The sequence below is a fragment of the Oryx dammah genome, unplaced genomic scaffold (genome assembly GCF_014754425.2).
Source record: "Oryx dammah isolate SB20612 unplaced genomic scaffold, SCBI_Odam_1.1 HiC_scaffold_3, whole genome shotgun sequence".
NCBI lineage: Eukaryota > Metazoa > Chordata > Mammalia > Artiodactyla > Bovidae > Oryx > Oryx dammah.
In genome coordinates this window covers 90,140,978-90,163,082 of record NW_024070187.1, presented here as the reverse complement: position 1 = coordinate 90,163,082, position 22,105 = coordinate 90,140,978, and the positions used below count along the sequence as shown (strand labels likewise).

General features: G+C 41.6%; 2 protein-coding genes and 1 pseudogene across 3 annotated transcripts in view; 1 reads left to right on the top strand and 2 right to left on the bottom strand.

Moving 5' to 3' along the window:
• Positions 1-544: 544 nt before the first annotated feature.
• LOC120861614 lies at positions 545-5,144 on the bottom strand (annotated as a pseudogene).
• A 686-nt stretch (positions 5,145-5,830) lies between these two features.
• The window catches only part of FAM47E (family with sequence similarity 47 member E), a 31,020-nt gene continuing 14,745 nt past the window's right edge, over positions 5,831-22,105 (bottom strand). Inside the window, exons 5-8 of one of the 2 annotated variants that reach the window (XM_040237130.1) lie at positions 19,710-19,910; positions 14,091-14,246; positions 8,638-8,715; positions 5,831-6,227 (exon numbers count right to left, since the gene is read on the bottom strand). In XM_040237130.1, the coding sequence (XP_040093064.1) occupies positions 6,162-6,227; positions 8,638-8,715; positions 14,091-14,246; positions 19,710-19,910 (501 nt within the window). In that variant the 3' untranslated portion in view covers positions 5,831-6,161. The remainder of the gene's footprint in view (positions 6,228-8,637; positions 8,716-14,090; positions 14,247-19,709; positions 19,911-22,105) is intronic. The other variant, XM_040237131.1, reaches the window with a different exon arrangement.
• Positions 18,997-19,433, top strand: LOC120861466 (60S ribosomal protein L35a-like). The gene has a single exon (XM_040237132.1). The coding sequence runs from the start codon at positions 19,051-19,053 to the stop codon at positions 19,381-19,383; it is 333 nt and encodes a 110-aa protein (XP_040093066.1). The 5' UTR covers positions 18,997-19,050; the 3' UTR covers positions 19,384-19,433.

The window sequence follows — 22,105 nt, the reverse complement described above, 5'->3', positions numbered from 1 at the left end:
CAAGCATTAGAGTCATTTTTATGGGTTAGGAATTCAGAAACCTCTTGACTGGGTGATTCTGGCTCAATATCTCTCGGATGGTTGCAATCAGGATGTCAGAAGGGGTTGCAGTTGCATCTGAAGGCTGAATGGGGCTGGAGGATCACAAGATGGCTATTTGCAAAAGGCTTCATTTCCTTGCCATGCGGGCCTTTCCTCACAACATGGTAGCTAGTTTATCCTAGAGCAAATGACTCAAGGGAGAACAAGGAGAAAGCCACAGTGTCTTATGATTTAGTCTCAGAAGCGACAATTCATCACTTCTCCCACATTCTATTCCTTAAAATCAAGTCTGCACAGCCCACACTCAAGGGAAAAGAAATTAGACAATGCATTTTGAAGAGAGGGTATCAAATAATTTGTGGACCTTTTCTGAAACAGACACAATCCTGCCAAATCAGAGAGTCCTTGGGATTTTTCTATAAAAATCTCATGTCTTAGAGCTGATGAACTGAAAGAAAGAAAAGAAATGATCCTTTAATTTGCTGAATTATTAAGCCAGGCAATGATTTATGAGCAAGGTTTTACATTTTTTTTTTTTTTTTGGTATATGAAACTTGATTACTATTGTGCTTTCATCATCAAAATTCATGATCTTGGTCTTCTTTCTTGCCTTTGTATAAAGCCAAAAGAGAGACACTGGCTACTTTGACAACCTTAAAGCAGACTCCGGGAATGTCACCAACAGCGTGACCTTTGTGACCAAATCCAGCAACCAGAACTTCATCATTTTCCTCAATAAAATTCAAACAACTATCATTGGGTACAAAAGGAGTGATTTTTTTTTTTTTTCCATTCTTGATTAGCTGAACCCTGACACACTTCCTGATGGCAGAATTTGGCTGTTTGGTTTCAACCCCTACTTTTTTCAGCACAGTTCCCTCGGCACCACCAAGAGTTGGCCTTCAGGGTTGTGCCCAAATGGGCTTTCTTGTACTGTTTGTCATACTACTTCTGGTCTCGTTGGTGGCTACAGAGCTTCCTGGCAGTACGAAGACCGTGACACTTGCCGGTCCTGCCGGTGCCACAGGCCTGAGCGAAAGAGCTACACTTCTTTATATATTCTGGGATGCTGAAATTATTTTGTAATAAAGAATTACTAAGAGCCAGAGAAAGACAGAGATCAGGGTTGAAGGAAAGGAGACTGAGAGCAAAGGAGTGAGAGGGAACCTTTAACGTTGTTGGAAATATTCTGTATTTTGATGGTGGTGGTGATAGTCACATGATTTCATACATTGTTAAATATAAAAGAATTATACACTTAACACAAATGACTTTTATTATATGTAAACTGTATCTTCATAAAGCAAATTAAAAAAAATAATTTTAAATACCATTTGAATTCACAGCTTTGCAAAGTCTCTTATGTAAAGGCAGAGTATTGATGGAAAGCAGTGAGACCCTAAATGCTAAACTGTGACCATATGGGAATGTTCAGATGGCTTCACGTTCCCGCATCTCCCAACCCTATGAAAATATGTTCCTCGGATCTCCTGTTTCAGGGAGTACAAGTGACTGATGGACCCAGCTGCTACCCCTCAGGATCTTTCACCCTCTCACCAAGGTCGTGCTCTCTTGGGCTGCTCCCAGCCAATGACTGAGCATGCTGACCTACCAAAGCAGGCCTATTTTAGCAAAATGTGAGACGCCTCCTCTTGTCAATCTTGACTTGAGGTCTTCCCATTGGCCTGGCCAAACCTTTACTTGAATTGTGCCAGAGTCAAAATTCTTCCTACTCAAGTCTTCTTTTTCCTTCCCTCTTTGGACTTCCCTGGTGGCTCAGACGGTAAAGCATCTGCCTAAAATGCGGGAGACCTGGGTTCAATCCCTGGGTCAGGAAGATCTCCTGGAGAAGGAAATGACAACCCACTCCAGTATTCTTGCCTGGAAAATCCCATGGATGGAGGAGCCTGGTGGGCTACACAGTTCATGGGGTCGCAAAGAGTCAGACACGACTGAGCGGCACTCACTCACTCACTCACTTCCTTCCACAGGGAACAGAGATGCACCTGAATCTAAAGACTTTCTATGTTCTCCTGCTCCCAACCCCAGTAAATCTCTCAAATATCTAATGCCATTTTGTCATTTGCTCCTTGGCAGACCCAGTGGACAAGGCTTTAAGCAAACCCTGGGAGATAGTGAAGGACAGGGAAGCCTGGCATGCTGCAGTCCACGGGGTCGCAAACATGATTCGGTGACTGAACAGCAATAAAGACCCAAACGAATGCAGCCTTCCTTGTCAGAAAATTTCTCCCTACTCCCCTCTGTGGTGAGGTTTTTCCCACGTTGCATGAAGACTCCTAAAATGGTTTTTGTGGAAATAACCCAGAAGGAGGTTGGGGTAGACAATTCTTTTTATTCTTTACCCCTAACACCTTCCCCCCCATCCCTGGCCACTGACTTGAATCCTACCATCAGTAGGAGACAGTTTATCCCAGCTCACAAAAGCCAATTATTAAATTTTCAAGAATTTAGCGAGCTGGTTGTTAAACAGAGTCATTATTAAGACTTAAGGGGACTGCCGTGGTGGTCCAGTGGTTAAGAATCCACCTTGCAATGCAAGGGACTCGGGTTCCATCCCCGGTCAGGGAACTAAGATTCCCACACTGGGCAAAGCAACTAAGCTCACATGCCATAACTAGGGAATTCATGGGCCAAGATGAAAGTTCTGCATGATGCAACAAAGATCCCACGTGCTGCAACTAAGACCCGACACAGCCAGAAATTAAATACATTTTAAAAACTTAAATACACTTACAATTAAAATAAATTATCTTAAAGCCAAATGGAATAAAACGTAAAGATTCATTACTTCCTGGCTAATGACCACTTCTTTGTTAGTATCTGCGCTCCTGAGGTTATTTACATCTATTACACTTGGGAGTTGGAAATAACATATAATGACGTGCTACACACACTACTCTTTGGATTTTGGAGGCCAGATTTAGATGTGCTGTTTCAGCTCATTTCTTTAGTAATCTGAGAGGCTGCCAGCTTGGAGGGTGTCCTGAAGTGAGAGGAGGCTTTCAGATGGTCCAGAAATCTCTGCCCTCTGACCCAGAGAAGCCAGAATGCTTGAAGCACCTGTGGCACAGAGAGCTGCTGAATGGAGCTTTGGCATGGCCAGAAAGGCGAATCAGAGCTCAGGCTCCCAGGGCTTTGCAGCTGAGCTGTGAGCTCTGTGGCATGTAACTACTCTCCTTTAGAAGAACCAATCTCAGCTTGTTGCTTGGCACCGGCTCATACAGCAGCCTGATCATGAGAAGACCTTAGGTAACCAAGCGACTGGTGCTCATCGTCAACTGGGGGTCATCTGATCCCCTAAGCCATAAAGTCAGCTAACATTTAGTGTGTGCGCACTGTGTGCCGGGCTCCGCTCTAAGCACTTTACTGCTAACATTCCTTTTAATCCCCACCCCAATTCTGGGAGATGGTACCGTTATTATTGCTACCATCCCTATGTTAGACGAGAACACTGAAGCAGAGACGGGATAAGCAATTTGCCCCATAGCCATACAGCTAATAAGGAACGAGCTGGGTTTGAATTGAGGCTCTCCAGCTCCAAAGTCCACAGATTTAATTACCAAATTATATTGCTTCTCGTAATCAGGTGACAGTTTTCTATTTAGGACTGGGTTTGACCAGAAATTGAAGACACGGTGTGCCCACTCCTAACATACTGCCATCTTTCTCAGCCTATACGCCTCACCTGGGGATGTTCTTTAAGTCCGGGGAATGAAACAGACAGCCTCCACAATATGATGGCAGCAGCCACAAGTGGACAGCCTTGATACTCTAGCCCAACTCAAGGGTGGCCCTGAAGAACAGCTGAGAAGAGGAATTTTCGAGCAGGCAGAAATGTAAGCGTTTCATCCTGTTGACCACTTTGTCTGAAAGGAGAAATGGCCTAAGGAGCATGTGTCACCAATTAATGGTCGGCAGCTGATGGCTTAGCTTAGAAGCCAGAGACTTGGAAGGATCATGAATGCAGGGCTGGTGACAAGGAGGTTTGGGTGAACAGGTATACGGGGGATTGCACAGAATGGATCAGAGTATGAGGGGATTTGGTTCTTTGGGAATATGCACCCAAAGGACTCCACTACAGAGGAAGCACTCAATAATCAAGGGAAAAGTTTAACCTAGCCTCTGCATGCCAGCCCCCTTCTTTCTCCAGGAGCACCAATGTTGCCCAGAGATGTCATAAGCAAAGTGGGCATGGAGGCAGAAATGCAGGCTCTGGATGCAATATCTTAAATTCCATTCACTAAGGTTGATCTCGGAGAAGGTGATGGCACCCCACTCCAGTACTCTCGCCTGGAGAATCCCATGGACGGAGGAGCCTGGTGGGCTGCAGTCCACATGGTCGCTAAGAGTCAGACATGACTGAGCGACTTCACTTTCACTTTTCGCTTTCATGCACTGGAGAAGGAAATGGCAACCCACTCCAGTGTTCTTGCCTGGAGAATCCCAGGGACAGGGGAGCCTGGTGGGCTGCCGTCTATGGGGTCGCACAGAGTCGGACACGACTGAAGCGACTTAGCAGCAGCAGCAGCAAGGTTGATCTAGCTACAGCTTCTGCAGAATAGTTGTCTGGCAATTAAAACCAAACTTGAGTCCCTGATATAAATTAGGCTTGAATGTAACAAAGCCAAGAACAATGTGTCCAAGGAAATAAGTGAATTCTCTCCAGACCACCCCCAACACCTCCTCCACTCAACACGTGAAAGTCAGAATTATGGGACTGAATGCCAAAATCCTGCCCCAGCTTGCCTAGTACAACTGGATGCCTCCTCCTCTGGGCTTGCAGGCTGAGCAGCTCTCCCTTCGTGGCTCCCATGGGCTCCCTTCGTGGCTCCCATGGGCTACGATCTGGGAATGTATGATGAGCTGAAACATCAAGGGAGTCTGGGAAAAGTGGCCTTGCTAGAAAAGCAACTAATTCTGGAACTGGATTTGCTTTCCTGCTTAACAAACTTCTGCCTACACCAACATTCACAGACTTCCTGAATGCTTATTCACCACTGTGGTATCCCACTCAACACTGAAACTCATTTCACAGCAATAGGCTGACACTATGGGCTCACTGTTTCTCTCATGTACTCCATTACCCTAACATGTCTGGACACATAAAGACTCATTTACAGCTACAGGTTATTGAAATGGGACCATGACAGTCCCAGAGGATGAAAGGTCATCCATTAGCCAGAGATTTTGGATTTGAAGACACATACAGTAACTGATAAAACTTTGGGAACCAATATCCTTTTTGCATTTTTATTTTTTTGACCACACCACGTGGCTTGCAGGAGATCTGCAACCGGGGATTGAACTCAAGCCCCCTGTATTGGAAGTGTGGAGTCAACCATCACTAGACCACCAGGGAACTCCCCAGTATCCTTTTAATAAACTCCTTTTGATTAAATAATCTAGAGAGCAAGATCTAGAAAGATGCATTCCAATAACTAAAGAGTGGTTATTGCAGACTCTACAGAAATTCTTTGTATTTGTTAATGTTCTTTTTGCTAGTCTATATTTCCTAATTTTCCTGACATAAGCATTAATATTTTTAACAAAAATATTTTTAAAATTTAATTTTTAAAATGTTATCTTGAGTTTCCATTAAACTTTATGATCCATGACCTTATGAGTACACATTTATTATCAAGACTAACATGACAAAAAATGGGGAAAAATTCTCAGTAAACTGAATTCAAATGAAAGAAGATAATATTGTAAAGAAAGAGTAAAGGAGGTATTCATTGAAAGCAGGGAAAATAATAGTCTGGAAAAATGCAAGAAAGTAATTCAGCTTTTTTATTTATTTTTACAAATAGTTGACATAACTATGTAATATTGACATTACTACAAAAGTGTTAGAACACCAAATATGAATATTGATCTCATAGTTGATAAGATATATAAAATATTGATTAACTGAAGCAGAAGACCATTCTGAAATGTTTATAAGTATTTGTTATAAATTTTATGTATGTTGCCAAGTCAAAGTTGTACATTTGTGGGGGGACATTCATCATAAATTTTGTTTAATGTTTAACAAGAGAGAAATAGCTAAGTAAATGAAAACTGTCTAATCATCTTCCCAAGATTTGTCTATGCTTGAGTTATTTTATAAGACTCTGGTTACCCTCACATTTATATTCTTTCTTCATATATATCTTCTCAAGGAACTAAAAAAAGAAAAAAGATCAGAGAAGCTAAAATTGGCAAATGAAAACTGTACAGTCTGGTCAGAACCACTACCATACCTGAATTCACAATCTCATATTCTACTGTATACCCTTATAGTACTCAACATCTGATGTTGATGACTAGACCATGCTAGATGGTGGACTTTGGAAGGTAGTTGCATATCATCAGAAATGCCTAGATTAATTCACACTCAGCTCAGCTCAGCACAGCCTTGTACTGCCCATCTCTGCTATTAAAGGCTTGGACCTCCGTGTAGCTGAGGGAATGAAGCTGTCAGTAATGTATAGAGCAGTTATCCAGAAGCAAATACTGGAATGTGTAAGTACCTATGCTCATGTAACATACATATATGTATATACACAGTGTACATAGAAATTAGGGGAGTGAAAAGAGAATAAATGCTCACATATAAATTTAAATGACTAAAGGACTATATATATATATAATTTACCATAATAGAGTTCCTCCTCTCTTTTAGTTGAAATCTTACTGATAAAATCAAGGATATAAGATATAAGAAAGGGAGAAAATATTCCAGGGTTTTGACATGCAGGTGTTTGCATGGGACTCAGCTGTAGCCAGGGGCATCATCTCTCTTCAGCTGATGCAGCTAAAAGAGTAGCCAGTGATTCAGACATGCTTCTTTTTGCCCAAAATTGAATTAAATGTTCATCAACAGAATGGATTAAATGAATAAGGGACCAAGCAAAATGAAAAAACAAATCTCTTGCCACTAAGAATATTCAGAAAAACTATGAGTCATCATAATATCAAGATACCCAATTATAACATATATATGTGTATATGTATATAAATATATATATATACATACAAACATACTATCTCCTTGGCAATAATATATATTAATATGTCTGCATGAATATATATATATACACACACATATAATTATATTTAAGCTAAGAATAAGTTTGCATGTATTATATAATCATCTATAAAATTATATAATCATGTAAAATATATACACATATTTTTATATTACACATATAAATATACTTATGTAGGCTATATATGCAAATGAGGCAGTTATTATAAATACGTAAATGTGTATGAGTACATTACTACATCTAGTAGGCCTATAGCTGATGCTCAGAGCTAAAGGACAGATTTCATTCCTAGTTCTATAAGAGTCTTTTAGCCCATTGGTCTATGTCACACACTAGACTTTCCCCTCACATCGCCTCATTTAGCTCTGAGTCAGTCTGTACCTGAGGTTGATCAAAATACCTATTTGCCAGTGTGGTGTTGTTTAGTTGCCCAGAGGTGTCTGACTCTTTTGCGACCCCATGACTAGCCTGCCAGGCTCCTCTGTCTATGGGATTTCCCAGGCAAGAATATTGGAGTGGGTTGCCATTTCCTTCTCCACCATTTGCCAGTCAGTATAAGTTATTGTTTGTTCTATCACTCTTGGAAAAAAGAAATCCAGTATCCTAGTTCCAGGAAAGACTACCATCTTGGCTGCACGACCTCCTAAAGACTCCTCAGGCCGAGTGCATGCAGAGGACGCTGGACAAACTCAGAACTCTTCAGCCATGACTCAGGCCCCAGGCCGGCCTGGCTTCCTGCCATGGTGACAGGCTGGTCTAGGGACAGAGCTCCAGGCTGCTGGCCCTCCTGCTCAACGGTCTGCTCTACCAGCCTCCCACCTTACTCTTGTCATCTTCCAGGAGAGTCTCCACATGGGAGGCAGCAAGGGGCAGCTGCACAGGCTCACGGAGGGGGCAGCACAAAGTGAGAGAAAGACAGAAGAGCCTTCAGGGATGCCCGGGAAGTGACCTTTTGGCTTAGTCTGCATCCTCCTGTACCCTGCATTGTTGTTCAGTCGCTCAGTCGTATCTGACTCTTTGCAGCCCCATGGACTGCAGCACACCAGGCTTGCCTGTCCATCACCATCTCCCGGAGCTTGCTCAAACTCATGTCCATTGCATCGGTGATGCCATCCAACCATCTCATCCTCTTCTCCTCCTGCCCACATATAGCACAATAGTAGTACTGTGACTCCAAGCTCCAGTTGGTCCTGACCCCAGCACGGCTCCTTGACCTTAGAAGTGGAAGTGAGGGAGACTTAACATTCCTGGAGGATTCAGTGTTTTAACAGCAGCCTCTCGCCCTGCACACAGATTCCTTTCATTTGGTCCCATTAAGGCCAAACCCAAGGAAGGTGAGTCAACAGGAAGCAAACAGGCAGAATCAAAAGGGCAAAACAACAAACGCCATCTGTGGGCCCCTGTCTGGGGTAAGCACACCCTTTCTCCAGGGCTGAGTCCTGGTGTGCACCTGGAAAAGAAGTATTTCATCAGTCACTGACCCCTTTCCCATTAGCAACTGTGAGCCCCTAAGCGGGTCTCTCCGAAATGACCCTTTACTCACACTTGGCATCCTGTAGCCCCTGCTCAGGATAAAATCCTTAAAGGCAACAGCTCCATGAAGGTCTGCAAGTAACTCCTCCTGAAAGAGGGTCCACAGTTTAAAAACGGTCAGCTGTCAGAAGCTTCATGTCACACTTGTCCTAATTAAAAGCACCGAGCCCTTTATCAAGTACCTCATTTTAAACTACTTCCTTCTCATGTGGGAATATGTGTATAAATAATGTTCAGAAGTTGATGACCACAAAGGTTTTCAAAAGATACCCAACTTTCCTTTCCCTGGTCTTCTTCTTACTCTTGTATTAAGGATAAGCAACACATTTTATCAATTAGATAATTATTGACCTAGGATGTCTAGACTCTATTTGAGATTAATAATTGTGATACTGTCATTTATAACGGAGAAGACAATGGCACCCCACCCCAGTACTCTTGCCTGGAAAATCCCATGGATAGTCATTTATAATGTGCTATGCTGTGCTTAGTCACTCAGTCATGTCCGACTCTTTGCGACCTCATGGACTGTAGCCCACCAGGCTCCTCTGTCCATGAGGATTCTCCAGGCAAGAATAATGGAGTGCGTTGCCATGCCCTCCTCCAGGGGACCTTCCTAACCCAGGGACTGAACCCTCGTCTTCTGCACTGCAGGTGGATTTTTTACCGTCTGAGCCACCAAGGAAGCCCGTGATTTATAATAAGAAATATGTATTTGGTCTTCTTCCCATTCTTGGCACAGAGCTCCTAAAAGCCTTGAAATTTCTTAAGTGATAAAAGCCACAGAGGTGAGTTTTTCCTTATTTATAACAAGCACCTTTCAGCCACGACAGAGTTTATCTTAATGAGGTCTTTTTGGAAACCCCCTAGATAGCTACAAGATGGGGGAGGGTTGCCAGGGAAACCAACCATGTAATTAGAAGGTTGGCACTTTCAGCTCCAACCCCAACCTCCTGGGAGGGGAGAAGAGCTGGAATTGAATTAGTCAGGAACAACCAGTGATATAATCAATTAAAATCGTTCAGTCATGTTTGACTCTTTATGACCTCATGGACTGTAGCTCAACAGGCTCCTCTCCATGGAATTCTCCAGGCAAGAATACTAGAGTGGGTTGCCATGCCCTCCTCCAGGGGATCTTCCCAACCCAGTGACTGAACCTGGCTCTCCTGCATTGGAGGCAGATTCTTTACCCTCTAAGCCACCAGGGAAGCCCAGTATAATGAAGACTCTGTACAAATCTAAAGAAGGGAATTTGGCAAGCTTTTGTGTTGGTAAGGATGTGAAGGTACCTGGGGAAGGTAAGGGAGCTCTGAGTCCTGCCCACATACCTTGCCCTGTGCATTTCTTCCATCTGGCTGCTTTTGAAAGTACCTCTTTATAATAAACTGGTAATCTTTTTTTTTATTTTCATTTTTACTTTATTTTACTTTACAATACTGTATTGGTTTTGCCATACATTGACATGAATCTGCCACGGGTGTACATGAGTTCCCAATCCTGAACCCGCCTCCCACCTCCCACTCCATATCATCTCTTTGGATCTTCCCCGTGCACCAGCCCCAAGCATCCTGTATCCTGTATCGAACATAGACTGGTGATTCGTTTCTTACATGATAGTATACATGTTTCAGTGCCATTCTCCCAAATCATCCCACCCTCTCCCTCAGAGTCCAAAAGTCCATTCTATACATCTGTGTCTCTTTTGCTGTCTCGCATACAGGGTTATCATTACCATCTTTCTAAATTCCATATATATGTGTTAGTATACTGTATTGGTGTTTTTCTTTCTGGCTTACTTCACTCTGTATAATCGGCTCCAGTTTCATACATCTCATTAGAACTGATTCAAATGTATTCTTTTTAATGGCTGAGTAATACTCCATTGTGTATATGTACCACAGCTTTCTTATCCATTCATCTGCTGATGGACATCTAGTAAACTGGTAATCTTACTAGATTGTAAGTAAACTGTTTTCCTGAGTTCTGTGAGCTGTTCTTGCAGACGATCAAACCCAAGGAGGGGGTCATGGGAACCTTTGATTTACAGCCACTCAGCCAGAAGCATGGGTGACAACCTGGACTTGAGACTGGTATTTGCAGTGGAGGCAGTCTTAGGGTCTGAGCCTTTAAACTGTGGGATCGGATGCTGTCTCCAGGTAGGCAGTGTCAGAATTGAGTACAATCACAGGACATCCACCTAGTGTTGGAGCATCAGAAAACTGCTCGGTGTGGGGAAAAAAACCTCAGTACATTTACTGACCAGAATTGAGAGTGGTAGAGGAAGAAATGGGAGTATTTTCCTACTCAGTATATATCTGCAAGTTTTAGAATTAACTCCAAAGGGCATGATAGAAAAAAAAAAAAAAGATTTGATCCAGTCCCAATATCTTCAGGGTATTCATGCATTCATTTGGTTTTTCTTCTATTTATTTGAATTTAAAATCTTGATGTAGAAGTTTTTATCATTGTAATTCAGTTCTTTAAGGCCATTTCACTTTCCAAATGAATTCAATCAAGAATAGTCAAACCTCGTGCTTCCAGCAAGACAGCCATGCCCTCATGGTGACTGGCCCTAACCAGCACACAACTGCATATATGTCTTGTGAACTGAGGTGCATAGCCAAGTGGCATCACTTAAAGTACACAAGATATTCAGTCTTCAGGTATTATAAAAGTGTGATTTCTAATAATCATTACAGAACAATTCCATTGCTTTGAGTCCTTCCTGTGTCTAAACTGCCTGATAAACAGTCTTTTACTGTAATAGTTCTATAAACCACATTTCCAAAATTTAAGTATTATTTCTTTTTCATGAGCTGGCTGTAACTATCAGACAAATGTCTTTACTGGCTTTCACCACTAAGATAAATCTTTTTGTAAAATTATTTAAGTCTTTAAGAATATGTTTCTTGGGACAGTGGTTAAAACTTTACCTTTCAACGCAGAGGGGTGAGGGTTCAATCCCTGGCCAGGGAGTTAAGATCCCACATGCCTTGGGGCCAAAAAGCCAGAACATAAAACAAAGCAATATTGTAACAAATTCAATAAAGATTTAAAAAATGGTCCACATCAAAAAAAAAAAATCTTTAAAAAAAAGAATATGTTTCTTAAAAGAGAACGTCTAGACACCTTAATCAAAAGTTTCATTACTATTTTTATTTTTGAATATTTAACTCATTAAGGATATTCAGTTATTTTTGAAAGTGAACTGGAACTGTTTTATGTCATATGTTCAGTCAGTCAGTTCAGTCACTCAGTCATGTCCAATTCTTTGAGACCCCATGGACTGCAGCATGCCAGACTTCCCAGTCCATCCCCAACTCCTGAAACTTGCTCAAACTCATGTTCATCAAGTCAGTGATGCCAGCCAACCATCTCATCCTCTGTCGTCCCCTTCTCCTCCTGCCTTCAATCTTTCCCAGCATCAAGGTCTTTTCCAGTGAGTCAGTTCTTTGCATCAGGTGGCCAAAGTATTGGAGTTTCAGCTTCAGCATCAGTCCTTCCAACAAATATTCAGGACTGATTTCCTTTAGGATGGACTGGTTGGATCTCCTTGCAGTCCAAGGGACTCTCAAGAGTCTTCTCCAACACCACAGTTCAAAAGCACCAATTCTTCAGCGCTCAGCTTTCTTTCTAGTCCAACTCTCACATCAGTACATGACTACCAGAAAAAACATAGCTTTAACTAGATTGACGTTTGCTGGCAAAGTAATGTCTCTGCTTTGTAATACATTGTCTAGATTAGTCATAGCTTTTCTTCCAAGGAGCAAGCGTCTTTTAATTTCATGGCTTCAGTCACCATCTGCAGTGATTTTGGAGCCTCCCCTCAAATAAAGTCTGTCACTGTTGCCATTGTTTTGCCATGAAGTGATGGGATCGGATGCCATGATCTTAGTTTTCTGAATGTTGAGTTTTAAGACAGCTTTTTCACTCTCCTCTTTCACTTTCATCTAGAGGCTTTTTAGCTCTTCTTCGCTTTCTGCCATAATGGTGGTGTCATCTGCATATCTGAGGTTATTGATATTTCTCCCAGCAATCTTGATTCCAGCTTGGGCTTCATCCAGCCTGGCATTTCTCATGATATACTTGCAGGATGACAATATAAACTCTTGACGTACTCCCTTCCCGATTTGGAACCAGTCTGTTGTTCCATGTCCAGTTCTAACTGTTGCTTCTTGACCTGCATACAGATTTCTCAGAAGGCAGAACAGGTGGTCTGATATTCCCATGTCTTGAAGAATTTTCCAGTTTGTTGTGATCCACACAGTCAATAGCTTTGGTGTAGTCAATTAAGCAGAAGTAGATGTTTTTCTGGAACTCTCTTGCTTTTTCTATGATCCAGCGGATGTTGGCAATTTGACCTCTGGTTCTTCTACCTTTTCTAAGTCAGCTTGCACATCTGGAAGTTCTCGGTTCACATACTGTTAAAGCCTGGCTTGGAGAATTTCGAGCATTACTTTGCTAGCATGTCATGTGTTAAACTCACATAAATTTAGATAGGCAGCTCCAAAAACTGTATGACAAGAAACTCTGCCTAATATTATTTATTTTGAAGCTTATATATAAGTATGTTGGGCTCATAAATTCATGTCATGTTTCCCATTTGAAAATAAGTATTTCATACCCAGTTCCAGAAAAGATAAAATACTTTCTGCCTCAGCTTTCCAAGCAAAAGGAGGCAACTGATGAGTGACTTCTGAATGAATGAGTAGCCAAACTTTTATAGCATTTTACATTTTTGAGATGTTTTCACAATGTTATCTGGGAGAAGTTTTGAATCTGCTGATCCAGAGAAGAGAATCACAAATATTCTCAGCACAGTCCTGTATAAGCATTGCATCAAAATTTCCAAAATTTCAGGACTATAGTGAGCATCTTCTTCCATTAGGTACTTGCTCACAAGAGACGGGCAGGCACAAAGCTTATCTACAGTAAAACCAGAACATATCCTTGTGTGTGTGTTTGTTGCTTTGTAACATCAAACAGTGCTTAACCTTTGTCCCTTTTCTCTCAGAGAGATCCTGCAACTCTGCTGAATGGCATAAAAGTAGTTTTTTTTTTTTTAATCATAATTTTAACATTCATTCATTGCTGATTAAAAAAAAAAAAGCCTCACATTTTCACTCAAACAGAACTCATGACATTATATCCATTCTCAACTGAGATGGTCCTACCAAGTCACACCACCCTTTGAGCAACCAATTTATCCATGGACTCAAGAAGAGTAGAGGACAATGAGTGGTTGCCCCATCTTTAGAGACATTGTGTCTACCATGAAGCTAGGAGATTTCAAGTCTTGCTTATTACATATTCCTCATAAAATGACTTGACTTTCTCACTGTCAAATTCAATATGCAAGTTAAAAGACTTTCAGCAGCCTCTGAATTACTCCAGAGACTCTGACTTCAAATGAGGTGGCAATTGCACTGGGTCAGATGATCAAGTCTCAGCATACACACATACCTGCTTCTGTAGCTCCTTTTTAAAATTCTCATCTTGAGCTTTACATAAGACCTCGGGGTCAACCAAAGGCTCATCAGCTCTTTGCTTTTTCCACAACTTGGGGTTCAGGTACCATGCTCCATATCTCATCTTTACCCACTTTGGTTTATGAGGTTTCTGTACAAATAACATAATTCCCAATTTCATTAGTTTGTTTGGTTTGTCATTTCAGTAAATCTAAACTTGTGAAAATGGTACCATTTATTTTTAATTTATGCTTACTCCTTTCCAAGGCATTTTATGAAGTGTCAGTAGGCTTTGATTTTACAAACATGAAAAGTTTACGACTGAGAAAATAATGTGATAGGTAAACATGACCTTCGATTTAGACAAACCTGGGCTCAAATCCAGCCCTCTCCAACTTAGTAGCTATGAGACCATGGACAAGTTACTCAAATTCTTCATTTGTAAAATAGAGATAATAGTTATCTACCCCATAGGGTTATTGGGAAGAAAAAATGAAAGAACTATGTAAAACAGCTAAAAATCAAATATTTCAATGAAGGGTAATGACCTTCAACAATACTCAATCAAAATAATGTTATTAGCCTATTACTCCAGCTCTGTGCTCAGCTTTGTAAATGGTACACTACTTTTGATCCAAATACTATCCAACACCAATCTCTTGTCTCTTTAACTGAAAGAGAGAAAGGGGTGGAAGAAGAGTTGTCATCTTTCTTTCTCTCATGACTCAGTGTTACAACAAAAAGAGAAAATTTCTGGACAAATATAAAGAAAAGAAAGTAGATCTGCCTGGAGCAGACTGTAGGAAAGAGGATTCCCTGGAAATGAGCTTGAAAGATCTGTGGGTTGATGGGAATGTCCTAACATGGGGTTGCAGTGATGGCTGCACAATTCTTTAAATGTGAAATCACTGAATTGTGCACTAAAATGGGTGAATACCTCAAAAATACATGTGTAATGTAAATGTTGACTATTTCAGCGTTATGAAATAAAGTCTTCATGTTGTAAAAAAAAAAAAAAAGAAATGAAACTTTTCTTTCCTACTAATAAGCAAGAGAAACAAAGGAAGGAGTTAATAGCCACAGAGACAGCAAACCAAGTATGTAAAAGTTAAGCAATTGCAGTTTTAACTGTTACTAATCTGTAGAATATGCAACTAGATTTGTCCTTCACAAAGTAAATTCCTTAATCACTTTCTGACTTGATGTGAACTGTATCCTTTATGTAAATTGTATCCTGCATCTGGCATTTTCTCCTCCACACTCTCTTGTAACACTCCCCAGCAGCATTCTTCATTTCAGGAAGAAGGTCACCAGTTGATAACTTTGGAGGGGAACAGACCCAGTTACTGAGCTTCCTGATGCCAGCTGTGGCCCTTTTGAAATTTTTGCAGAAGAAAGAAAAATACAAGACCTTCACTGTTTTCGTCCTTATCACCTACCCTGGCTACAAGTCCTGATTCTAAGACCTCTCCCTATTTCCCAGGAAGGAGGGCACGGCTTCCGAGGCACTTGCCTCCCATGTTCCCTCTTTGCTTGGCAAAGAAAGAAAGCTACTCTCTTTCCTCCAAAACTCTGTCTCCATATTTCTTTTTGGTATTGGTACACAGAAGGCCAGTATTTTGGCAACATTAGGAGTTCATCTGTTAGTTCATAGCCCAGTGCTGTGATGCAATACCCACTCATTGTCTCATCATGAAAGGAGATCTAATGTTTGCACAGGACTAAGAGATATGAAACACAAAGATCCTGCTCCTCCCTCTTCTCAGGCTTCCCTGGTGGCTCACATGGGAAAGAATCTGCCTGCAATGCAGGAGACTCGGGTTCAATCCCTGGCTTAGGAAGATCCTCTGAAGAAGGAATGGGTACCCACTCCAGTATTCTTGCCTGGAGAATTAATTCCATGGACTGAGTCCCTGGGCTCACTCATATCTAAACTATGAGGTGGAATGTATGGGCCATTCTAGAGTCAAGCCAGAAACACCTGCCTGAAGAAGACAGGAGGGAAATCCCTTCTCAGAGCTGGATTCAGCATTATGAGTTCCATTCCAAGCCTCCTGACCACTTTGTTATTTCTAGAGCACCTGCCACACTGCTGCCTCGGTGCCTCTGCATTCACTGTTCCCCTCCATAATGCTTTTCCCCAAGACATCCCCACGGCTCACTCCTTATCTATTTCAGTTGTGTCTTCCCTGACCACCCAGTTCAAAAACTGTAACCTCCATCACAACACTGCTTGTCTTCTTTCCCTGACTCATTTTTCTTAACAGCAGTTATCACCACTTGATATGCTAAATATTTTCTTTTTTCCTTTGTGGCTGTGCTGGGTCTTTGTTGCTGAGTGGGATTTCTCTAGTTGCAGTGAGCAGGGGTTACTCTCTACTAGTGGTATGCAGGCTTCTCATTGCAATGGCATCTCTTGTTCAGAGCATGGGCTCTAGGGCATGCTCAAAGCTTCAGTAGTTGAGGTTTGTGGGCTCAGTAGTTGTGGAGCATGGGCTTAGTTACCCCACGGTATGTGGGATGCTCCAGGATCAGGGATCAAACCCATCTCCTCCGCATTAGCAGGTGGATTCTTAACCACTGGACCACCAGGAAAGTCCTAACTATTTTTCTGATTGCTTATCTCACCTCTCACCTTCTAAAATGTAAGCAGCTGAGACTGGCATCTAAAACAATACTTAGGACACAATCAGTGCTCATTAAACATTTGTTGGATTAAAATTAGGTCTCTTAACTTAGGCATTATTGACATTTTGAGCTGGATAATTCTTTGTTGGGGGGGTGGGTGCTGTCTCATGCATTGCAAGAGGTTCAGCAGCATTCCTGGTCTCTACCCACTAGATGTCTGTAGCTCTTCAGTCACTAAGTCCTGTCTGACTCTTTGTGACCCCATGGACTGCAGCACACCAGGCTTTCCTGTCCTTCACAGTCTCCCTGAGTTTGCTCAAACTCATGTCCATTGAGCCAGTGATGCCATCCAATCATTTCATCCTTTATCACTCCTTTCTCCTCTTGCCCTCAATCTTCTGTGGGAAAAAAATTAGAGAATTTAAAGACATAGCAATAGAAACACAGAGAAAAAAGAGAATCAAAACTGAACAGAGCAGCCGTAATCTATGAGACAACTTCATGCAACCTAATTTACATGTGATTGGAGTCCTGGGAGGGGGTTGAAGGTAAAAACATTTGACCGTGTAATAGCCAAAATTTCCCCCAATAGTTGAAAACTATAAACTCATAGATCAAAGAGGCTTAGTAAACCCCAAGCATAAAAAACATGAACTAAATACCAATGTGTATAATAATCACACTACTCAAAATCAGTGACAAAGATAAGAATGACATAAGATTTAAACAACACAACCAAGAAGACAGTGGGGGCATCTTTAAAGTACTGAAAACAAACAAAAAACTTTTGAATCTAGAACTCTATATCCATAAAAATACCTTTTAAAATGAAGGCAGAATAAGGATAGCTTCAGACCTAGGAAAGCTGGGAGAATTCATTGCCAGCAGATCTACACTGGCTGAGTGTGACGTGTGTATAAAGTGTTAGTCACTCTGTAGTGTCTGCCTATTTGTAACCCCATGGGCTGTAGCCTGCCAGGTTCCTCTGTCCATGGGATTCTCCAGGCAAGAATATTGGAATGGGTGCCATTCCCTTCTCCAGGGGATATTCCCGATGCAAGGATTGAACATGGGTCTCCTGCACTGCAGGCAAATTCTTCACAGTCTGAGCCCCAGGGAAACACAGGTAGAGAGGAGATATCAAAGAAAGATATCAAAGGAAGTCCCTTAGGCCAAAGGAAAATGATACCATGTGGAAATCTATTTGAACTTTTGCACAGTGATCCTCCATCTGCCAGTCAAAAGTTCAATTTTGGCAATAACCACCATGCTTTATAAAGCAGCATTTGTGCAATTATTTATAAGTACAGGTACTTGAGCAATTTCATTCAGCCTAGATTCAGAACAAGCAGTGGTTCAGGCCCCATGTGCCTGAACCATGTGGATATAATTTGCCTGTCCAGGATCATTTTATACTTTACACTTTAGAAAGATGAGTGGAAAATGGAAAATTTAAAGTGCTGATATTAGTGACAGAATGTACAGTTTTCATAAATTTTATGCAACAGGGTCAAGGGTGGAAAACATCATGAGTGTAAAACTAGGTCAGCTGATTATGTTCAAATATAAATGGCAAAGTTATTGTGTCAAAAATATTGGAAAAACAGTAACAAGCCTGGAGTAGGGAATGGCAACCCACTCCAGTATTCTTGCCTGGAGAATTCTGTGGACAGAGGAGCCTGGTGGGCTACAGTCCATGAGGTTCGCAAAGAGTCAGACACAACTGAGCAACTGAACAAGCACTTAGTACAAAAGACAGAGGGTAATTGTTATCTTCACTTTCAGAGAAACAAATTGTATAACCGCCTCACCCCACAATTCCCACATAGGCACTGGAATCTGTTGTCGGACTGGCACAAGTTGACTTGTATATATATAGTTGAACTAACACATTGTATAGAAAGGTTCTTAGGGGTTCATAGTACTTCCTTTTGGAACATAGCCTGTTTTTTTCTACTGTTTCCTTGTTCTGTCTTCACAGGAAACTGGTGCTGGGAAACTGAGCGATTTGTTAATTATCAGGCAAGCATGTGGTCAAGAATGATGGTTTGTGGTCGAAAACACCACCATAAAAATTCAAGAATTCTTTGGACAGGAACAGTGTCTCCAGTCATTGACTGCAAACATTTTACTCTTATAATGGTAAATATACATGTATAGTTCTACTGACTACTGGAATTTCAACATGTAAAATGCATAAGTTTCAACATAGAAAACAAACCTATTGTTTCAACACATAAAACACATAAAAAGAACTAATGAGTCTCTTTCAGCCATCTTGGACCCTGTGAAGGCCTGCTGGGCACGGGACTTCTAAAACGACAAACATGTCTGGAAGGCTGTGGTCCAAGGCAATTTTTGCTGGCTATAAACGGGGTCTATGGAACCAAAGGGAACACACTGCTCTCCTGAAAATTGAAGGTGTATATGCTCGAGATGAAACTGAATTCTATTTAGGCAAGAGATGTGCTTATGTGTACAAAGCAAAGAACAACACAGTAACTCCTGGTGGAAAACTTAACAAAACCAGAGTAATCTGGGGAAAGATCACTCGAGCTCATGGAAACAGTGGCATGGTTAGTGCCAAATTCCGAAGCAACCTTCCTGCTAAGGCCATTGGACACAGAATCCGTGTGATGCTGTATCCTTTGAGAATTTAAACTTCTTGAAAATAAATAAAAGTGTGGATTTGTCCTGTTGTGCTTTTGTTAAAAAAAAAGAACTAATGACTCTTCAGATGTCACCAAAAATGCTAAATGGCATGCCTTGTTTGTATAACTGACTTCGTTAGATGTAGTAAATATTCACTCACTTAACATGTTTATTTATTAGATTTTTTAACAAATATTAAACATCAAAGAATTTTTCAAGAATTTTACTAAAAAAAGGTCAGTGCCTTCTGAAGTACCCAAATTCAAGAACATTTAACATTTTGATATAATTTAATTTTCTTTGACTCTCAGTCTTCTCCCTTTTTTGCAATTACCTGTGGTTTCCGAAGTCTCTGCTCACAGTCTAGCTTCTGGAACAACTGTGGTTCCTGCAGTTTATTTAGCCCACTCATTTTCTTTAGCTCCAGAGGAACCTGGCTGGGTCTCATTGTGTGGAGCACATTATAGCGTGGTTTGCTCTGATAGTTAATGTCAAACTGTCTCAGGATAAACTCCTCATCAATGTTCAGGCTCCCCTGGAAGAATGCCACAGGGCATGAGTCAAGGACAAATGTCGAAATGTTTCTTCTTTCTTTAATCTATAGGAGGTGTTTGGCCATGACTGGAGAAGAGAGAGGTAGTTTAAAAAAGAGGTGGAAAACGCTCTTGTAGGAGACAAGAAGGATCTGGAGAGTTTTGGGGTCTGGAGAGTTTTGTCAGTGCACTGAAACAACTTAGGACCTATAAGAAGCAGGGAGTCCTGAGGGAAATAATGGGGCTGTGGAAAATTCAGTCTGTTTGATCAAAAGCAAACATCTCTAACACATTAGAAGAATGGCATCTCTAGAGGTATTTTTCAGACACATCTATAAATGTTAGTGTTTGATCTGCCCACAGCTGTTATAAGGTTATAAGGGAAGCTGCCCTGTTTGGGATTCCTATTGAAGCCATGATTTGTGCACAGAACACATCTCCTTCTCTTCCCTCAGCCAAAACTGGGAGGAGCAGAGATGGGCACATTTAGAGTGCCTAATCATCCATAGGGGCTTCCCGGCTGGCTCAGTGGTTAAGAAAAAAAAATACCCGCCTGCCAATGCAGGGCCCACAGGAGATGGGGGTTCGATCCCTGGGTCAGGAAGATCCCCTGAAGGAGGAAATGGCAACTCACTCCAGTATTCTTGCCTGGAAAACCCCATGGACAGAGGAGCCTGGTGGGCTACAGTCCATGGGTTGCAAAGAGTCAGACACAACCGAGCAATCACGCAGCACGCAAACATTTGTAGGCTGATCATGGATGTATGATGTGACTAAAAGATAGTTTACATTTGAAGGATAGTAGAATATAGCATCCCAAAATATGCCTCTGGCCCAAGGGTTATTTTGAGCTGCTGATTTTGAGAAACAGCAGACAACATAGGAAACAATCTAGAAACAGAGGAGAAGTCACCCTTTAAGTGAAATTTACATTAATTAAAAAAAACAATCTCTGTTTGTAAGCGTGTCTCCATCTCCATTCTAGGAGAAAAAGTAAGACTCTAAATCATATTATCAACATAGAAGGCACTCATTTAAATCTGCACAACAAATCATAATCCTGTTCTCCTCTTTTTCCTGGTCTCCTCCCCAGTTACTGACTCCCCATACTTTTTTTCTCTTTTGTCTTTGGCTGAAGATGGTGTTTGAGCCTGAATTCTAGCCCACCTAGGAGAGTTACTCATTTTTCCCTGGGTATCTCCCATGTATACATGAGGTATACTTGTTCATAAACTTCTGTTTGTTTTTTAGTTGTTAATCTGTCTTTGATTATAGAGATCCTGGAGAGGACTTAGAAGAGTAAACAGAAAATTATTCTTCCCTCCCCTACAGAGTCAACGCAATCCCACTTTGGAATATATAAGTTGGGGAACATAGAGGATGAGGTCATTAGCAACTGAAGCTGATGTTGAAGTGAAACTCACAGAGAGGGACCATTAAATAGAGTCAGGGGTATAAACTCAGCTGAAATAATATTGGATCAGAAACAGAGCAAGCAGAATCAATGAGGTAAAAAAAAAAAAAGAAAAAACACGGAAGGAAAGCGTAAACTAGAGCTATGGAGAAAATACCACCAGGTGATGTGATAGGGACCAAAGTAGTGAGACAGACAAAGATGCAACCTTGGTCTTAAGGGACTGAAGATGAGGCTGGTCACCAGAGCACCTAAACTATTATCCCAGGGTTCCTTAAATTTCCTGCTGAAAGAGGAAGAGTCTCCAGCAGTAGAAATGGGACAAGAGGAAGAGCTGGAAATCAGGCAATCCCATCCAGTCGGACTGTAGACAAGCAGTGGTACAGTGGGCATCAGTGGGTAGGGTGCTTTCTTGTCCAGCATCCCTAGTCCAGTCACCCTCTGGGAAGCCTCCCTCCACCACTCTCAGTCAATCTGTTGCAGAAGGCTGGACATGCCCATCTTTTGACCTCAAGGTAAGACATGTGACCTGGGACTAGCCAATAATCATATTCCATCTCCTTACTCATACTGGATAATTCACGCGTAGGTGTGACCCAGGTTTTTCCCCCTATGAGATAAAGGTTAGAGTGGTGGGATTTAAGTTTTGAAAATTTAGTGACTACTTTGGCATCTCTTCGGAGAAGGCAATGGCACCCCACTCCAGTACTCTTGCCTGGAAAATCCCATGGATGGAGGAGCCTGGTGGGCTGCCGTCTATGGGGTTGCACAGAGTCGGACATG

Coding starts and splice junctions, on each gene's coding strand:
- LOC120861466 (XM_040237132.1), top strand. CDS start 19,051: ATGTCTGGAAGGCTGTGGTCCAAGGCAATTTTTGCTGGCTATAAACGG.